General features: G+C 42.0%; 1 protein-coding gene across 3 annotated transcripts in view; it reads left to right on the top strand.

Moving 5' to 3' along the window:
- Positions 1-21,692, top strand: part of LOC310873615 (uncharacterized protein) — a 53,867-nt gene that overhangs the window by 16,985 nt on the left and 15,190 nt on the right. For 2 of the 3 annotated variants that reach the window (XM_083786140.1, XM_083786142.1), the window contains exons 2-7: positions 5,898-5,983; positions 12,532-12,721; positions 14,404-14,530; positions 16,475-16,615; positions 16,892-16,951; positions 21,282-21,440. In XM_083786140.1, coding sequence (XP_083642266.1) covers positions 5,898-5,983; positions 12,532-12,721; positions 14,404-14,530; positions 16,475-16,615; positions 16,892-16,951; positions 21,282-21,440 — 763 coding nt within the window. The remainder of the gene's footprint in view (positions 1-5,897; positions 5,984-12,531; positions 12,722-14,403; positions 14,531-16,474; positions 16,616-16,891; positions 16,952-21,281; positions 21,441-21,692) is intronic. The other variant, XM_083786141.1, reaches the window with a different exon arrangement.

The raw sequence follows: 21,692 nt of genomic DNA, 5'->3' as shown, positions 1-21,692 counted from the left end.
TGTAATCAGGCCACACGATACTAGAGCACATTTACTACATTACATTACTGCATTAGGCCTGGATTGTTTCTTTATGTAAAACAGCAGTGTTCTAATAGAGGGTATGCACGTGACATCATCATTAGGCTATACCCGGAAGTTATGCAGGAATGCCTACTGAGTGTCAAAAAACTACTTTCTGGCCTTGACAGCCCATACGTCCAAACAGAAAAGTCTTATCTGATTGTATTAAACTCACTTTGCCACTCGATTTGCCATTTACTTTATGCATGGCCACTATACTAGTAGGGCTTCTATCAATTATTTAAATTTCATAGCATTTATTCGATCAAAAAGCACATTCATCATATACGTTTTATATACCAAGAGATATCATCATGCTCTGTCGCATGATTTATACAGTATATACTGTAGTATTAACCACAAATTCACCCATTTTCAACCTATCTTTATATAATTGGTCCTCACTAATGTTCATTATTATATGGTACAATTTTTGTCTATTCACTCTGTCTCAGAGGAGGACTGTGGACAGTTCAGAAACCTGCCTAACAGTGGCAGACCAAGTATTTTGGTCTAAATGTTCTGTTACTGCTTTTTCTTTTAGATGTTACCTTGTAGGTGGTTGTACTGTTAATTAACTTGACCAATAACCCTAAAAACACATGAAAGAATATTGTGATAATATCATGTATCGTAATACTGCTTGAAAAAAATATCATGATATTATATTTTACTGCATGGTAGGTGGGTTTCAGAAGTCTCCACAGCCCTCCTCTGAGACACAAAAACAAGTAGGAAAGAATTGTACCATTTTATCATGGGGCGCCAGCCAGATGGGAAAAAAACGTGAGGTTCCTAGTTCGATCCCGGGCTCCCGCAGAGTTGGTGTTGAAGTGTCCTTGAGCAAGACACTCAACCCCTAATTGCTCCCAATGTGCAGGTTGGTGCCTTGCATGGTTTCCTCTGCCATCGGTGTACGAGTGTGTGTGAAATTGTGAATCTATGTAAACCATTTTTACACTTTATTAATTTTACACTCTGGAAACACTAGTCTGCATTATATAGATGTACCATGTTCTCCGTCCATACCGACATTACCGAGCAGTACCGATCCGATAGCATTGTGTAATAAAATAAACTCTAGGACAGTGGTTCTCAAAGTGCGGCAGCGTGGTTAGCAAGTTAGTAAAATAATAATGTAAATTGAATATAATACAGGAGTGCAACATCAATTCAGAATATTATTGTAAATTAAATCTCATGTGATAATTTACGTGGCATTGGAATGGCATCGACTGGCATACTCACAGTCAGTCAGTCGGATACCAATACGCACAATGGTATTTTATGCTGTGTAGCAGTCGGCTAGTATCAGTTCATTACCTCCTTCTTCACGTCTCAACACTCTCTCTCTCTGTCCATGCACTGTATGCTTGTCTTTTTGTATGTCTTGCCTGTCTCTTTCATTCATATCTGTAAAGACAGAGATTGTCACTCATTTACGAATATACATGATGCAATGAATGCTATGCTGCACAATGCTGATGGATCTGGCATGTGCTGTCTACATCAGCTAAACAAGACTTCCCTGATGGCAGATGTACTGCGCCTATGTACTGCACACTAATCCTTTATTACCTAATGGAGTTAAAACACACACACACACACACACACACACACACACACACACACACACACACACACACACACACACACACACACACACACACACACACGCACGCACGCACGCATGGACGCACACACACACACACACACACACACACACACACACACACACACACACACACACACACACACACACACACACACTTACTAGTGTGAAGGAAAGGGGCATTGTTTACACATAATACAGCAATGTGCACCAGCTTATGAGAGATAATTATTCATAGCAGTTTGACTTTGAGGTACTGTTTGTACCTAAATATGTACCCAGGTAAAAGAAGATCCCAAACAGTGATTTCACGTTGTCCATGGATAATTATATGGTTGTGGCTGATTGCATTGTCTGTGAACCAATCTCATAATACTACATTCCTCCGCTGATCCAGAAGCCTCAGTCCTTCAATATGAGATGTCTTATTTGGATCAACTTGATATAAAACATTCGACCAATAGGATACTGAGTTTATTTGAGCTTTCACCAGTTTTAGTTTTGCCTCTGCAATGGACAGTCAAATCTCTAGCATTCACTTATCTCTTGAGAGTGTAAAACAAGAAAATACCCACACACGGTTTTCAATTTGCTGTGTTGCAGGACACCGTTGTACCGACTGCGTATAATAAACCAGGCTTCATTGTCAGCACTAGAACGTCTTCATCCACAAGTGCTTTTCTTATTGTCCAGTTTGCCTGTCTCCTCTTCTTAATAACCGTCTATTTATCTAACAGTCTCTTCTTTCTTTCATGCTGCTCTTTCCCACAACCTCTCTGGACTCACTCCCTCTTCATCTCTGTTTGTTCTTATCTAAGACTCTAATGCTCTCTCTCTCTCTCTCTCTCTCTCTCTCTCTCTCTCTCTCTCTCTCCCCCTATAAGTACAGCACTCTTCTGTTTGTCTCTTTTACCTCTGAATCTTCCGTCTCTGACACTTTCTGTTTGCCCTCTCTTTGCGTTCCTCTTTCCCAACCTTCACTCCCTCCTCCATTCCTTCAAAAGATGAAGCGGAGGACACCGACATGGGGCGCTGGCTTTGGACGTTGGCTTAGGTCAGTCACCCTTGACCCCTGACCTCATCATCCTTTCAAATAATACTGTAATATGTAGGCATACAGACTAGTACAGTCCTCAGTCAGAGTTACAAATGAATACATCATTTTACTTTGTAGTAGTAGTAGTATCATCTTAGTGCATTAAATCAAACTTTAATACTTCCTTTAATCCTGACACCAGATTCTACAAAATGTCTTCTAAATCACGACAGTTTTCTGAAAAGCCTATGTTTCTATGTCAGTGGTTCTCAAACTATTTCATGCCAAGGACGCTGAACAGTGACACAAGCAACATGCGGTGTCACTGAATAGTATGAAAATGATGTGAATCATAAGGCTATGGACTTTGCAGTCACCAAATCTCAACCTAATTGAACAACATTGTGGATGTTGTTGTAATGTCAGCACTCTCCAAAACCATCATCAAAACACTAAATGAGGGAATATATTTTGTTAGAATTGTTTTCCAGACCTCTTGTAGAGTTGCAGAGACTTGTATAATACAGTACATGCCAAGGTGCATTTTAGCGGTTCCAGTGACTCGTGGTGGCACAACACCTTACTAAGATACTTTCTGCTGGGTTTGTCCTTTCATTTGTCACCCAGTAATTTACTTTTATATGAATTCCTCAAGCTGGAGAAAATATTTTGGTACATTTTATATACATTCTAGCCACATGTGGCAGTAGTTTAAATGCTTGTATACAACAAAGAACATGACAAAACATTTGTTACTTCAACTTCTACTTTAACTCAAAGTTTATTGCAGCAGATATCAAATACTAGACTTAGATATGGAGATCTCTGTATCTGTCAAGCCTCGTCCTATGCCCAAGAGCATGCCCCCTTTTGTTGCCAAGACTTTCTCAACAGCCTGATTTTGCCAAGTGGAAACTGTCCCATATTCTTGTTGTTTAAAATGTGCCTGCCTGGTAGCAGCGGCATGAACAGGTTGTGGCTAAGGTTGTGAGTGTCTATGATTCTCTCGTGCACCTCACAAAGGTCTTTCGTAAATATTATGCCACTCGCAGCACCTGTGGTGACATGCAAGGGCTTTAGGGGCTGCAGCCCTGCGCACCAAGCTCTGGGCGGCACCAAACCTTGCTCTCTTTTTTTGTCCTAGTCCTGCCGCCCCTTTCGCTTCCTGAAAATAACAAAAAACAATGGAGCTTGCCTATAAACTGTGATGTGACTATTGATTCAGATTTTTCTAGTGTATATCGTGGAGACCACCCGCTTTCACAAGAATGTCAGTTTGCTCTTGGGAGATGTTTGGAGTCAGTGGAGTGGTTGTCTATAACAAAAACGAAGGTCCCATGTTTAGTCCCTACTAAAGCTGTGCCTTGGCCTTTCCCTGGCATAGACTAGAGCAACACACAACCCTTTTGACTAGCTGTTTATGTATTGTTAACTCTTGCTGAATAAGAGGGGCCAGTGATCAAAATGAAAAGCCTACTGAATGTGAAATGACAGGAATGATTAATAACCTTTGTGTTGACCAGCCATATATGCTAGCTAATACCTTTGGCATTTTACATGTGTCTCTAGAATACACAAGTCACTGTAAACACTGTCCACAATAACTCTCCAGCCACTCTCTTAATGGACACTGCCTCTCCTCAATAACAAGACACTTTCCAAACACTGGTGTTCTGCAGAAAACCTTGCATCTCCAAAATGTCATTTATTTTTCTCTCCATCTCAATCTTTCACTCTTTGTGCCTCCTTTTTGTGCCTCCTCCGGCTTTGAGTGTGGCATTTATAACAATAAATGATAGTGGCCATTTTTAATATATCCACTAAGATCACCCCGCTCCCCAACAATTCATCTTCATAGCAGTGATTTTAAACTGACGTATAGGTCATTGGGTGTAGGGGAGCAGCTGATTGCCAGTTACAATTCTTGAAACTGACAACTCACAAGACATCATGTGCTGCCTTCATGTCTATTCTGGCTGCAGTGCTGCGCTGAGAATAGTACTACCGTAATACTAATCTAATGCAAGAATACTACTATTACAAGCTAGCTAATTATACTAATACTTAGTTAAATTATACTATAACACTACAAAGCTCAGTCAGAACTAGTGGGCTTAAGAAACCTGCACACAGAGGAAGCCCACAGTCTTTAGTTACGTGAGAGACATAAAAGACAGAAAAGGTACACGGCAATAACAAAAGTTGAAGCCCGAAATCTGTGAGCTTGAAGGCTTGCAGGAGATGCCAGCTAGGGCAGAGCGGAATATTGGAAACTACATATCTGAGATGCCACAGTTGAGATTGTTTGGATTACAATCAGTAACATAAACATGACTAGCATAACAACGAAGTTTCACAGCGCAAATTGAAAATGGGAGTGTGTGTGTGTGTGTGTGTGTGTGTGTGTGTGTGTGTGTGTGTGTGTGTGTGTGTGTGTGTGTGTGTGTGTGTGTGTGTGTGTGTGTGTGTGTGTGTGTGTGTGTGTGTGTGTGTGTGTGTGTGTGTGTGTGTGAGTGTATCTTTGAGACGTCTGTGTAGTGTTGGATATCATTAAGTGACGTTGCTTTATGCAGTGAACTTAAATGATGGTTATTATCTGACAGTCAGTCCACACAGGTAGCTTGGTCAAGTATCATCAAAGGAGGTACAGTTAGAGTTATGGGGTCTGGAGCATTTCAATTCAAATCCACTCATCAGATTTTGAGATATGTACAAGTGTATTTCTTGGCCTAAAAGCAAAGGCCATGCGGTCACCAAAATCGGTAGGCATCAATGGCATCATCATATCTAAGGTACACAGCAAATTCCATGCCAATCCAGAAAGCAGTTTTCGAGATGTCTTGTTTCAGAGTGAAGTATTACACTCTAACCACAAGGCGACTGAGCGGTTTTATCGTCTTTGGTATGACCCGAGCAGGGGAAGCCACTGTTTTATAGTCTTTATATGACTCGACTAGGCCACTGTGCTGTCCATTGTAACTTAAAATAAAACTGGAAAAACTAAATAAATACGTAATTTCTTTTGTTTGTTTGTTTTTTTAATGTTCTGTTTATTGGGTTTTTAAATACATTCAGTATTGACTCACTTTTGAACTCACTATTGGTTCACATCATCTATCCACTTAGCATTAATACATGACACAGAAAGAAAAAGGCTTTAATTTAAATATTCTCTTTCTCTTTCAGCGCCGGTGACAGCGCTGACATGGCTTCGAGACCTCCAGATGCGACAGCCAATCAGGAGCCTGCTGAGGTTGTGGAAGAATGCTCAGGTGAGAATGTGATACAACAGGACAGGTGTCTTCAACACGCACAGGGCTAACCCATCAAGACCTGACCTGAGAACAGATTCTACACATTCTTAACCTCAGAAGTGACACAGATGGGCGCCCGCTGGCCGAGGGGTCCAGGCGCATGCCACATATAGACTTTGGCCTGACAGCGCGTTGCGTGTTCGAGTCCCGTTCATGATGACCTTTGCTGCGTGTCTCTCCCCTTCTCTCTCTCCCTCTTTCCTGTCTATCTTCACTTGAAAGTTGAATCTATCAATAAAGACAGAAAAGCCAAAAACAAAACAAAAAAAGCGACATACCATGGAATTGCAACGCTCACCCCAACTACACATTCCACCCAATACACGTATCTCTCACGCATGACAACACATGCACGCACACACACACACGCACGCACACACACACACACACACACACACACACACACACACACACGTGCACAGGGATCTACTGGCTGTGATGAGAACCAGGAAGTGGTGGATAGTGAGGTCAGAGTTGGGCTTGTGAAGCACGTAGTGTGTGGGAGATTTGGGAACACAGTATGATAGAATACTGCTCAGCACAGAGATACTAAATCCTACCTGCTATCAGTGGTGGAAAAGTTACAAATAAAAGTGCGGATTTAAATGACTCATTGTGCAGAATGTCCCATTGCACACGTTCAAAATGTATAAAATAATCTTTTGAAAATATCCGACCTCTAAGGTCCCGTTTGTTTCCATATCTACACTTACAAACCCTCTAGGGTCAATTTGGTTCATAACTATCATTCATTCACTCAACTATCAACATCTGTCATTTAGCTGGAAGCCCCTCAAGGACCCCTGGGGGTCGCCGTACCCCACAGGTCCATTTGGTTGCTTTTGTATACTAACTAATGGATAAAGTATGTAGTAATTAATACTACTGTAGTATACTATACAGTATACAGTAAACATCAGACAATAATGAACTTTACAATTAAAATATCTTTATGTACAAGAATCAGGAGTTGGACTTCAGGTCGGTGCCATGGACTGGTCATGTCCATTTTAACCTAGTAACTGTGCCTGTGCCACTGTGTGCCAGCCAGATACTTATCTCATGTCATGTCTAACTGGGTGCATGATGGGGGCTATGCTGCATTTTAATTGGATCAGCTGTGTCTTCCTCTGCCTAGAAGAGGGATTGGGTTCTTTATATAGAAATATCCAAACCACAGGCTTACAACCTCTGTGTTTTCACTTTAGTTTAACTATGCTGTCCGTTGAACTTACACAACTGTATGGTGAAACAAAATAAATGTTCATGCAGTGTCTCTGTGCAGAACAAACACAAATGAACAGTAAACAAACTCCATGCAGACGTCACGATACAAAATGTTACAACAACAGTGCAGCGGAACAGCACAGTGGTATATCGAAAGGGACAATAGATCACCAAGAACCAAAGCATTTTGATTGCAAATCCTAGTCAATCCAAGTGCAAAAGTCCAGACCAGACATTTAAGTCTCTGTGTTTGGTATTTGGCATCTCATTTTCTACCCTTATATACTGCGTGTTCATTCTTTCTTTTTATACTCTTGATGCTTAGCTTTAGCTATCTGTCCTTAACTAGCGGCCCTGTGTTTTCTACTGGTGCTGCTATGACAACTGAATTCCCCTTGCACGTCTACAGTGCTCCACTCCAGTGTCACTGCCACCCGTCTGGCAGCGCACCCGACCCTTAGAGTCTATATTAATGGAGACGGTACCGGGTTTCTCCTCCCATCCGCTTGCATTAAGTTGCTCAAAAGCGCATGAGGCGATTTCACTCCTCCGTCCGGGTAGGAACAGAGTGCATTCTGGTATTGATTGGGCCAAACACATGAACGCGCTGCCGTTGACTATCATTGCACTGAAACAACGTTCACGTGTCATCATGGACGTGCGCAATGATAGTCAACGGACTATCGCGTTCATGTGTTTGGCCCAGTGCTGCAATACCACTATGTCCATTTCGCCTCAAGGTTTCCTCTGAGTGCCGTCTCTATTAATATATATACTCTAAGACCCGACCCCACTGCTTCCTGATGCAGGTGGTGGGCCCACGTGGCGGAGAGGATGTTCCCACGTTGCTTTTTCGGGCTGTGCCCGGCCGGGCTCCGTGGTAAGCCTGGCCACCAGGCGCTCGCTGACGAGAATAAGGTCGCGAATACAAGCGGCCGAAATGAGGTTTCTTCTACGGGTGGCTTGCATCTCCCTAAGAGATAGGGTGAGAAGTTCAGTCACACGAGAGAGACTCGGAGTAGAACCGCTGCTCCTTCGCCTGGAAGGGAGCCAGCTTAGGTGGTTCGGGCATCTGGTTAGGATGCCTCTTTGGCTCTGGAGAGGGAAGTCTGGAGCACTCTGGTGGAGCTGTTGCCCCCACGACCCGACTACGGATAAGCGGTTGAAGATGGATGGATGGACGTCTGCTCTGTCTGTCTGTCTGTCTGTCTGTCTGTCTGTCTGTCTGTCTGTCTGTCTGTCTAGTGTTCCATGATTCTTGCTGCACCGACACTCTGTCTCTGTCTCTCTTTCTCTCTGATCTCTACTGACTATCGTTTCCCTGTCAAAGGTCACATTTTGTTTACAGTGAGTTCACTCCGTTTATCGTCTGCATGTAATAGTAAAGATCTTATATTCCCATACTTTTATGTGTAAAGTATGTGTGTGTGTATTTGTGTGCATGTGCTTACTTGTGCAAGTGTGTGGGTACAGTGCACTTTATACATGTGTAGTATATATTATTTATGTGAGAATGAATGTGCATGGGGTGCTGGACGTTATCGGCAGTATTTCTATAGATCTGAATTGACCTTTCACTGAGGCTACGGCCTTTAGAAAGAAACACCCAGAAACACCAGAGACCTTTTAGAGTAATGGTGTATTGTCCTTAAAATAGGTCAGCGTTCAATTCATTACAGAAGGCTGCTGACTGTTGGGTGGTGTTTCCCAAAGAGTTGATCTTTCTTCTGTGGCAGTGTGAAAACAACTCAAATAAAACAAAAGAAAAGGTTATTGAAGGTGGCGTGCCACGCAGATTATTATAATTTTTTTCCCCCCTGTTTTGTATGTGTCTATGGAGTTAACATTACTTTAATAGACCCCCAGGTGAGGTTATAATATTCTAATATGTCTTCCCTGTCTTCCTTTTTTGGTTTCTTCCTGAAAGCTGAAAGTCAAAACGTCCAATCGAAATACTTTAGTGAAATTATAACACTAACCCCTCCCCTATAAACCCCTTCCCCATTATCATAGAGACACACGGGGACTACAAATTCACGCCCCCCCAAATGAGACAGCGGACCCACTTCAGGTCCGTTAGAACCAGGGGGGCAGTCAGCCAGATATTTCGTGAAGCCTCATTTGAAATCGGTAGTTCATATAATGGCCTGTTGTGGCGCTGGACTGGACCCAAAAAGCCCCATAGCTCCATAGAGGCCCATGTATTTTGGCCCAACTTCACCTAGACTGTATTACCTTAATAAACATGGTCATGAATACTTTCTTCTTCCAGTCACTAGTTTAAAGTCTCATTTTTAATGTCATAATATTCCTTTTGGAAAATTATGGTCCCATTAATTAAAAAAAATGACCATAAAGTTGCGTATGTTCTGAGGGGCGTGGCTACCGTTACAGTCTATGATCGGGATTCCCCTCCCACTCGAGTCAAAATAAAAACCAACGGAGAAGAAGGGGGGAAGTCCCGCCTCGTTGTCTGGGCCAGCCAATGGCCAGCTGGTCCAAAACGGAGCCAGCCAATGGCCAGCTGGTCCAAAACGGATCTAGAAAGATGGCGATTTACAGTGCATTAGAATGCAAGGGATTTCAGGCTTAATTTTACGTTCATGTTAGACCCGGGGAACGCTTTGTCCATATTTTTTACAGTCTATGGTTAGAACGGTGTACTGCAGGCCAGCCCATAGAATCCCATTGAAAATGTAACTGTAGTTAGCCCACGTTTAAAAGAATACAAAATGAACTGAAGACTATATTGATTTGAATAAAATGTTTTCCTAACTCCTGTATGGAGTGTCTTTGTCAACATATCTTCTTGTTTTCTCAATAGAGGACGTGTTTCACATTTAATTTACCACTTGAATGGGTTACCCATAAGCCATAATGTTTGATATGTTGAATGGAAATGAAATATGACCTCAAAGTTTTGCTCTCGTCTTACTAATATACTTTAGTCACATTCATGGACGTATTGTCTTTGATATTGGCGTCCCTATTTTGGGTCATGTCACTCTTTATAAGTGAAGATTTTGCTTGTAGATTGTCATTTTGTTTAGTATAAATTATGGTGGTTTAAAAAACACAAAACATTACTAATGTTGTTTTTCTTGTGTAGGGACAGCACTGATGTGGGGGCATCTAGACTGTAACTTAGCCTATGAAAATTATACACATGGTTTTGACATGATTATAGTCCAAACATACGCAAGAAAAAGGTACACCCTGCATTTCTCCACGAGGTTGGACGAAAACAATAATTATAGCAGAAGAGTGACATTGTCCGAGATCTTTGCCTTAAAGAACAGATGTCCTCAATGGTGATATACTGTAGGCGATGGTCTGAACTTGAGATCATGCAGCTTCCATGCCGTGTACTCATCATAATTCAGTGGGTACAGTTAGAATGTGGCACTTGTTGTGACCCTCCGATAATTGTGTTGTTGTGTTCCACATCTAAAATGAAATGTTCTTGTGGACGTTTTTTTTTACTTTCTGGCCTGTATGCACATTATACTGTGTGATAATGTCTTGTTTCTGGGGGGGTTTGCGTTTCACTTAACCCATTTTGACCTGAGATCAGATTCTAAAAATGTCTCCTAAATCCTGACAGTTTTCTGAAAAAGCTATGTTTCTATGTCAGTCGTTCTTTGATTAAAAGAAAAAAGCAGACCTACAAGCTCGTAGCATGCCACTCGGTGACGCGCTACGAGCTTGTAGATCTGCTATTTTTCAATAGCTAAAGCATAACATAATGCTAACACCAAAATCCCACCCAAAATGGGTTAATCAACTCTTGATAATAATCCAGTAAAAATGTTCAGGGCTGTTCATAGTTTTGCGATAATATGTCTAAGATCTAAGAAGTGTAAAGATGAAATTGAAGTGTTGTGCTGTTAGTGACCCAGGCAGTAACGAATCTTAAACCACTACCTGCCTAAATTTAGATTCCAGACATTTTTTTAGGTCTGGCTATGTTCCAGACAGAAACACACAGGGAGAAGGAATGTTTAGTCAAAGGAATGAATTCATTCTCTCAATCAAGGTTTTCTTCACAGGGACATGCACATAGAAGGAATCCGTTGACATTTTTCTACAGAACTATTTGTTAATTTTGACTCAAATGTATAACTCTAAGGAACCAAATGGATCCTTATGGGTCTATTCGTTTCCTTTGTACACTCTTACGGGGGGGGGGGGTACACTGGGGACAGAATGGAACCGTATGCAGTTAGGTGGCTGCACCGACAATTCGTCCGTCCCGCGGGGAGTTCAGTATTTACTGATTTTTCCCCCTCTAAAGGCGAGACGAAGGGCTGCCTAACACCTGTGGACACACAGAAAAATAGAGCACAGCAAAAAAGATTCACACTAAGATTCTACTAATGGAACACAGACGCACGTTCAGTGGCCACTTCTATAACAGTAGACTGTGTGGCACAAGTGATTTTCCTTGCTTTGAACATTTTCATTATCAAGTAAAATGTACAAAAATTAAGCGTGACTACAGGTCTTTACTAGAGTGAGAACACCAGAGAGGAAGAAGTAGCTATTTTACAATTTTTAAAGTTCTGGATGAATTCCCAGCTGACTGACAAACCGTTAACGCAGTCGGTAGCTGTTTAAGTACTTGTAAAAAAGAGCTCCTGACATTTTCCACTGTAGTGCAAATGGACTTGGTCTCACGAGGGGGTGGTTTTACAAGGAGTGTGTGTGTGTGTGTGTGTGTGTGTGTGTGTGTGTGTGTGTGTGTGTGTGTGTGTGTGTGTGTGTGTGTGTGTGTGTGTGTGTGTGTGTGTGTGTGTGTGCGTGTGTGTGTGTGTGTGTGTGTGTGTGCGTTCCAGTACAAAAGTGTGTGTGTGTGTGTGTGTGTGTGTGTGAGTGTGTGCGTTCCAGTACAATGCATGTTTAACATTTCAAAAGTGTGTGTGTGTGTGTACATGTGTATGCAGCATCTATGTGTGAGAGTTTTATAGTGTGTCTCCTGGGTCTTTACAGCTACCAAAGAGCTAATTGGGGTAATTACAGTTCACTTAAGGGCACAATTTAAAGATGCTCTGCGTGTGATTTGCCCATTATTAAACCATTTAGAAATTTGGTATAATGTATTGTATTAGTCCATAACTATTTTATACTGTATCAAGAAACTAGGGCAGCCATAGCTGAATGGGTAGACTATTTCATGTACTTCTGACTTACAATTGTTTTTTCTTTGCTCTCTCTTTCGCCCTCTCTATTTCTACCCCATCTCTTCCTCTGATTTCTTTCTCTACTGTATTTCACTCTAGCTCTCTCCATTGCAGGAAAGAAGAAATCAAAGTTTCAGACTTTTAAAAAGTTCTTTGCCAGGAAGAAGAGAAAAGAGGCGTCGGTTTCTGGGGTGGAGGGGGGACTTAGAGCCAGCCAGTCAAGTGACGATGTCAACAGTGAACCAGAGAATGGCACGCTCACACGATCAGAGAAGGACAACGGGTCTGGGTAAAACGTCTCTCTCTCCACTCTCTATCTTCCACACGCAGACAATTTCATGCATGCAATCACCTGTGCTCGAAGTCAAACACACAGACACAAATGTTCAAACTCATGCACTCTATGCATACATCCTCAAATTCAGTTGGTCACAAAACAACACACATAATCCAAATATGATGTGAAAACGTATTTATATTCCATCCATTTTGGAACATGATATATTGTGAATTTTCTATATTTTATTTGCCACCATCTGAGTTTTGACATTTCAAATTGACTATAATATAATGCAATGCATCAGTGAAAATCATTATCAGAACAGGGATGATTTAAGTGGTTAAAGAGCCTTTGTTTTGAAGCACACTCGTGATGACATGCCTGTGGAGCTTCCTCACTTCCTGTGTTTATTATTTTTTTGTTGGGAAATGTCACTCCTCATGGAGAGTCTCCGTTTCCTGTGCATTGTAGGGTGTTAAATGCCATTTCCTGTCGTGACTACTCTTCGCTTTTACTTGCTGTCACATTTTATTGTGTATATAAATGCACCATTTACCTTTTTATGGCAGTCAATTCACATAAAAAAGAAAGAAAAGAACCTGCACAGTGCACACTGTCTGTCTTACTTGCTCAGTAAAAGAGACTTCTATCATTTTCATTTGCAACGTTTTGCTACAAGCCTTCTTCAGGCATATTTACAAGCAGTCTTTTTATAAAGACTTGTTATTGAGGTAATTAATTAAGTGTGATCATTGCCACAAGGTTTATACCCCATCCTCAATGACTAGGGGTTTGTGTTGGTTCTGTTGCCCCACTTTTCTGTATAAAAAGACTGCTTGTATCATTTGTCTGTATACCTGAAGACGGTCTTGTACCTAAAACGTTGCAACTGAAAAGAACAAGTCTCTTTGTTGAGAAAGCGTCTACAGTCAGTGTGCAGGTGCTTTTCATCTCCGCCAGGCCGGAACGGCCGTCAAGGCAAACATAATGTTTTCTTCCCTGTCTGTCTCGCAACATCCAATCATACCCACATTGCATGTTGAGGAACACTGGTCAGTGGTTCCTAACAAAATTCAATGATTCTTTCAAAAAATAAAATAAATTCCATAAATTGGAGAACACATGTTTAAGAAGTAGTGAAATAGCTCGCAACACGGCGCGAAGCTGTTATCTGCTATTTTCACTAGTTTGGGCCCCGGGTAAACGTCTAATCTCTCTTTTGGTTCTTGAGCTAAAAAGTTTGGGAACCAGTGCTATAAATATGCCCCAAAACTACCATAAACATGAACACATTGTTGTACAAATTGCTCCGCAGCATCCTCATATCATGTCCTGGCGTCTGCACGCTTTTCTAGTTCATTTTTATTCACCATACGCTAATACTCCACCAGCGCACCTGGCTGTTGCCCAATCTGTCAGGTGTGAGAAAGCCTTTGATTACCATTGAGTATAAATGCACCATGCATTTACCATTTATTTATTTATTACAGTAGTCATTCTCCTCCTCTCATTCACTCAGGGATTTAAAACATGTATAAAATATTACACAAAAAAGTGCTGAGCTGGATTTGGTGTTTGTGTGTGGCACCGGGACATTCCGATATCCTGATGTTTGTTTATGTCTAGAAGCTGCTGTGACATCTCATTGTGTGTTTTTTTTGTCTCTAACTTCCTTCTTCCTCTCTCCCAAGGTCAAAGGTCAGTCTTGGCAGCAAGGCCTTGTCACATGACTCCATCTTCGTCTCTGATTCGTCCGAAGCCCACGAGGCTTTGGGGGCATCTCAGGACAGCATCCCTGGGAAGGTCAAGTCACTACAGGTACGTGTGAGCTTGTGCATGCACACACACACACACACACACACACACACACACACACACACACACACACACACACACAAAAATATATATATATCTGTCATAAAAATGGGCTAAAATCAAATGTCATGACATGACATCAAGACAATTTAACAATTCATGCAGGCAGATCTTGAAATGGAGAGATACATGCAGAGAATGGAAATGGACAAAGTACATTACGTATACACACAGAAATAGAAATAACAGACAAATACTGCTACACTAAAGGCTCTGCATAGCCAGTTCTCTGGTAAAGTATTCACTCAGCAGCTCCAAAGATTTGTATTTCTTGTTGTATTATCAACTTCATGTGGCTATATGCTTCACCCATTTTCAACCTATCTTCATATACTGTAATTGGTCCTCACTAATGCTCATTCGAATATGGCACAATTGTTGTCTACACTGTCTCAGAGGAGGGCTGTGGGACAGTTCAGAAACCTGCATACCAGTGACATCATTGATGGGGAATCTAATCAAACTGCAGTCTTTATATTCCTGGAAGGTGTTTACATGCTAGGATGGATGCCATTGTTATTGCGTTAATAAAGATCTCAGTATATGCCCATATACAGACTCCATATTTAGACGTAGATGCATTGGGAACTCCTTATGGTGATAGCTGTGTCAGAGTTCAATATGTGACGTGTTCCTCAGGCAGGGTCTTAGAGGTACAGTAACATGTAATAATAATAACCTCAGCCTAGCCGGTGTCAGTCCTGTGCTCTGGCTAATGAAAGCACCGTTGTCCTACTGTTTGTTCTGTGCCCGTGCTGGTTAAAGGAGTCCTTGAGAGACTGTTACAGGGCAGCACATAACAGATGGCAGATAACACGTTCATTAGGTTGAGTTTCAGTGATACCGTCCATGAAGCACACACACACACACACACACACACACACACACACACACACACACACACACACACACACACACACACACATGCGTAGGCATGTACGTACGTACGTAGGCATGCACATACTGTACATCAAGCCCAAATTAAGCTATTTCTCTGCTTTGCTGTTAGTGATTGACACTTAGTTGAGTTGAACAGGACCTCATTTAAAGTACGATGTTGGGAGCTTAATAAAACATTAATTCAAGGTCGCACTAACCATATTAATAGTCTGATCGCTAGAAAACTCCTGCGACCCTGGCACGACAATGGATGAGTATCACTTCCGATAACGCTTCTTCTCCGCTTTTTTCATGTATTCTGCTGGCACTGGCTCCACACCAAGCAGAGGCGACGGGTGGTAATATTAACGTGCTACAGAATACTGGGTGTCAGTCATGTGTCATTATATATCCCTAACATAAATAGTTATTTTCAAATTGTTTATTAACAGGTTACATAATTACAAGCAATTGAAATATACAGATTTTCAGTTTGTTAGGTTAAACAAGATCTTTGAAAAGGGATCGACGTCTCCCAAGGGAGAAGTCCCTCTGGAGTTATGCCACAATTTGGAACCTTAGTTAAGGAGAGAAGCCAGACGTTCGACTCCCATACCTACTGAACAGCAGCAGCAATGGGCAGATGGATTTCCGAGCATTTTTATTTTAAAGATTAATCAATTGATTTTGTTTGCGTGCTTGGATCAAAATATTTTTTTCAAGGTTTCAAGCAAAGAAATACCATGATTATTATTTTTTTCATCCTAAAGATTTAAGTGCTTTGGCAATTATTTTGGGGGCTATATCTTGTGCCACCCCTTATCCCTAAACTTATTTGCCATTTTTTACTATTTTGAAAAACATTTTAAAATGTCGATGTAGATCGGCTAGTTGAAATATTCTACATTTAAAATATGGCAAATAGGTTTAGGGATAAGGGGTAAGGGTTAATACGTATTGGTGTCTACGTGAGATTGATGAATGAGGGCCACTGTTGTTTACGTGCAGATGCAGTTGAAGCAGGCCATCCGCTTGGGCTCACCACCATCTCTGATGTGTGTAAAGAAGACAGAAGACCCCGCGGCCATGTCTGAAGACGATGGTCTGCCCTGCAGCCCACCTGAATACTCTTCATTACACACTGTACTGGTAATAATCTACACACCAACTACACAACACTCAGGTCAGGTCAGGTCAGGTCAGATGCGACAGGCCAGAATAAACAGAAAAGCACACCGACCAAAACTATTGAGGCTCTCGCAAAAACTAGTTTTATTTACATAGTGAAAAAAGTGACACATTGAAGTCCTCGGTCCATCATCAGCACTTACAATAATAGTCTACACTCTACACTCACTACACATTCACTCTGTCTCTCTGTCTGTCTCTCTATATCTCTCTTTCTGTCTCTGACTCGTCTTTCAGAATCAAGTGCAGACAAACAGTTCTCTCAGTCTGGAAGGAACAGACAGTGATGAAGACCAGGTATGACTATGCACACACTTGCAAACGTGCGTGTGCGCGCGTGCACACACACACACACACAAACACACACACACACACACACACACACACACACACAAACACACCATCATCATCATCATCTATGCAAGATGAGCTGTCCACTAGTGATGCCGGCCCGTTGCCCCGCAGGTCCCGCGGGTTGTCCCGCTGAAATCATCAGCTTGTTCTGTTGTTCATCTTGTGATTATGAAAGGGGGCTCAGCCCCTGCCTTTTTGACCGTCGGAGAAAAGTGTCCTCTCCGTCCTGAACTGCATGTTAACTTAAAACAATTCCCCTCTCGGCTCTCCCCCCTCTGAGGCTCTAAGTCTGAACCTGGCCGGCGTCATCAGCACATCTGAATTAAATCTTTCTTAATTGAGCGCGTGACCGTGCAGGCATGCACATAGTGCGCACACACAGAATTATAGTATCTACAATGCGTCGCAGGTGACACGTTGTGAGCTTGTAGAGTGGCTATTTTGGGTACGCGCAACGAAGTCAAAGTATAGGCACAATCGAAACTAAAATGAGAACATGCAGAGATTCATTTGGAGTGGAGAGCTACACTGCATGCTGAATGCACCGTTCAGATAGGCGGCGGCCTATGTCATGTCATGTATGTGTATAAGTGGTGGGCTTAAGTTTTATATGTTCATCCGAGGGACCGTCACCTCTCTCTCTCTCTCTCTCTCTCTCTCTCTCTCTCTCTCTCTCTCTCTCTCTGGCAATCAAGCAAATGCGATTATGCATGCGATGCGAAACTTAATATTAATAGCGTTTTTTAGTTTTTGCGGGCAGTGGGACGGGTGGGTTGTTGATTAATATATTGTTTTGCGGGGCAGGTTGGTGCGGGCTGGCTCCCGTGGCGGGAGGCGCGGGCGAGTTATGCAGAAAAGCCGGCCCTCACAACACTATTGTCCACACAAGACCACTATAACTACAAATATATAGTTATAAACATTGTTCTAAGAGAAGTGGATGGCAGAGTATATTACAAATATAATGATGACAATGGTGAACACTATAAAGTATAAACTAGTTAGGCCTATAGTGCTTTTTGTGGACAGCCCTTTAGTCTGAGGCTTTCTGCGAGATTGTGCTTTAACTATTTGTATTTATTGTTCCAACTGTCTGTTGACATTTAATGTTCTGAATCCAAGACTGTGTGTGTGTGTGTGTGTGTGTGTGTGTGTGTGTGTGTGTGTGTGTTTGTGTGTGTGTGTGTGTGTGTGTGTGTGTGTGTGTGTGTGTGTGTGTGGTTCTACTCATGTGACTGGTATGTTAGTTAAAACATCTCATGATCATGATCTAATCACTGCAACCCAGCATACATACTGTACATAACCCTCGTGGGTGTGTGTGTGTGTGCGTGTGTGCATGCGTGTGTGTGCGCGCAAATTATGTTCAGTGTTGATTTATTTTCGTAACTCCAAGAGTACGCTCTCAGAGAGTTAAGAAAGACACTTTGATAGAAGGGTCAGACTAATTTAAGAAACAAACAAACAAGCACATTGACAACATACATACTCTACACACACTTCCCACATGATCTAAGAACTGGAGACAGACTTCTTGGAGTCACTGGAACTGGAGTTTTTCCAGATTGAAAAATCTGTTCCAATGTACTTTTATTCATTTCTTTTGTAGTGTAGTGCAGGACTGCCATTGAACCATTCGGCCATACAGGGCCGTCTCCCTCCATTGTAATCCTATTATTTCCACCGAGCCCAATGCCGGGGCGGAGTCGAGGTGTTGCCTTCAAACATTGTCGCTGTCGGATGGAAACCTCATATGTCCCAAACTGTTCCATAATAAATGTCATAATAAAAAGTTGTTTTGACAATCATGTGCTGTTTGAGAACACATGTCCTGCATTGGCAATTCAGTAGATTGTCAGTGTATTGTCAGAAACAGAACATCGTCAGTGAGAAAGGGGTGCATTTTCCAAGGTGTCATTGTATGTTCATTCTACTGTTCCTAGTCTAGAGTTCCTCTGCTGGACACTTCTTCTCTAAGCAGTAGAATTAGCAAGTGAATAAAACCTACAGGGAAAACATGCGTTTTCACAAAACCTTCAGGAAAAGCTCTTTTCAATCACTGGAACATGGTGTTTTGGCCCCGACGGCCTTCATCAGATTCAGAACACAACCAGACATCTATTCCTTTTAAAAGAGCCTCATTGAAACAGACAAAGCATGGACAAACTCCTGCACCTCTGTAACACATACACATACACAAGCACACACACACACACACACACACACACACACACACACACACACACACGTTTGTAAAGTAAAGGTACCATGGTAAATAGTTGTCATGTGCTGTGTGTGATTCCTACAGCTCGAACTGTGTGTGTGTGTGTGTGTGTGTGTGTGTGTGTGTGTGTGTGTGTGTGTGTGTGTGTGTGTGTGTGTGTGTGTGTGTGAAGAGAGGGAGAGAAAGAGAGGTTATGCAGTAGACATCCTTCAGGATTGAAAAGCAGCACACAACTATGCAGCTACACACACACACAATCTATCTCTTTACTTTATCTATTTGTTTCCATAACGTTCATTGTTGAGATGGTGTGTGTCAGTGTTTGTGTGCGTTTGCATGCGTGCGTGTGTGGTGTACATTTAAAGAAATACATGCATGAATAGTTTGAATGACGAGAAGGGAGGGAGACATGTTGAGACACAGGTTGATAGAGAGACTGCACAGACAGACAGGAAGAGAGACATAGTTATGGACAGAAACAAACAGTCCAAAAACAGACAGGAGGAGACAGAAAGACAGATGAGGACAGGTGGACAGACAGAGAGGTGTATGCATCCTGGGTTCAATTTGTAAAAACAACCCTATGAATCCTTGAATTCATGGATATTTCTTTTGATAAGCCTAAGCCAGTCATTTGATGACTGGTGGAGACACAAATTAGGTCATCAAATGATTGGCTCAGGAATGCGTAAAAAAACTAAACAATCTTCATACTCAAATAAATAGGAATGTTGATTTACAAGCTCAATGCATCGCAAAATAGAAACATATTTGAAAGATTTGACAAATCTTGAAATGTTAGGACAAAGAGGTTAACATATCTGTAATTTTTATATATATGGATTGTTAAATTGTGCTATTATCAAATATAAATGCATCCGTTTCCCAAAATAGAATGCATGTATTTTATTCAGTCTGACCAGATGAATGCATCCAAAGCAGAGGCATGGAACCCTGGGTGTATCACCACTTCACCAGTGATGTCAGAGAGAGCTGATAAGGAGTGCTTATATTTATACAGCTGGAAAGTCTCTCTCTCTCATGTCACTGCCATCTGTCCCCCTACTTTTTCTATGGTTAAAGTGCTTCCTTAGTTAGCTGCCGGTTAAGTGGAAATCCAACATTTTGACGGAATCACAAAGTTGTAAATAATCCAGCATAACAATCTTGATCTGTTTAGTCTATCTCGAATGCAAGGCCCAAGACAGCTCAGGTTCTGAAGTCTGCTGTGTCACCAAGCCACCAGAGTATTTATATGAAGTCTGCTGTGTCACCAAGCCACCAGAGTATTTAGTCTGCTGTGTCACCAAGCCACCAGAGTATTTCAGTCAGGTTCTGAAGTCTGCTGTGTCACCAAGCCACCAGAGTATTTCTGCTGTGTCACCAAGCCACCAGAGTATTTCAGGTTCTGAAGTCTGCTGTGTCACCAAGCCACCAGAGTATTTCAGGTTCTGAAGTCTGCTGTGTCACCAAGCCACCAGAGTATTTCAGCTCAGGTTCTGAAGTCTGCTGTGTCACCAAGCCACCAGAGTATTTAGTCTGCTGTGTCACCAAGCCACCAGAGTATTTCTGAAGTCTGCTGTGTCACCAAGCCACCAGAGTATTTCTGAAGTCTGCTGTGTCACCAAGCCACCAGAGTATTTACAAATGGAAGAAAAGCTGTGAATAAATATTGATAGGTGACCAACTGACCATGACCATGATAGTGATTTCTGATTTGGGGTCTTTACACTGGAATGGAGCAAATGTGCATATTGTTGTCACTGCAGGGCAGAAATGTTATGACCACAACCATACCCTTTTCAGGAAATGTAAAAAATAACCTACGTTCCAATGGATCCAATCTAGTAATTATTTAGTCACATGCCCTTGTTGGGTAAATCCTACAAATGAACAAAATCTCTGTCCATCTCATATTCTGTGTCAAGGACCTCATATTCTTTCTATGATAAGCTTCAGATTGAGTTATCCTACCATTGGTGTTAAGTTTATTGTGATGGGATGTTTTTAGAGGGTGCAAATTGACAAGATATCTTTTTTCCTCCCCAGTTATCCTGTGCTGCTTCCAGTAGAGCGGTGAGCCCCCTGGTGGTGGTTCCAGGTGACTTCAGCCAACCAGCCAGCCCGAATGTCTGTCTGGATAACTCTGCAGCCAAACACAAACTGGGTCTGCGACACAAAGCCCACACCAAGAGGAAACCCGCTAGTGTAAGACACAAATACAGAGAGGGCGGAATAATGTCCATGGTTGTACTATGGTTTGCACTATGGCTTGCATTCCAAACAAACAGGATACCCACTGCGTTAATTATAACTCGCATAGCCAGACGATCAGAGAACTCCTACTACCGATACGTCTGGGGAAGGTTTGAATGGGCTTGGACGGCGGAACAACAAACCTACACACACACTGCTTTGAAAAGCAATCCTATTTTCATTCCAATTTGAAGGACCACCCTA

Source organism: Protomyctophum parallelum (assembly GCF_964188405.1).
Source record: "Protomyctophum parallelum genome assembly, chromosome: 16".
Taxonomy (NCBI): domain Eukaryota; kingdom Metazoa; phylum Chordata; class Actinopteri; order Myctophiformes; family Myctophidae; genus Protomyctophum; species Protomyctophum parallelum.
The sequence above is the reverse complement of the archived record's forward strand: the minus strand, read 5'-3'. Positions and strand labels throughout refer to the sequence as shown.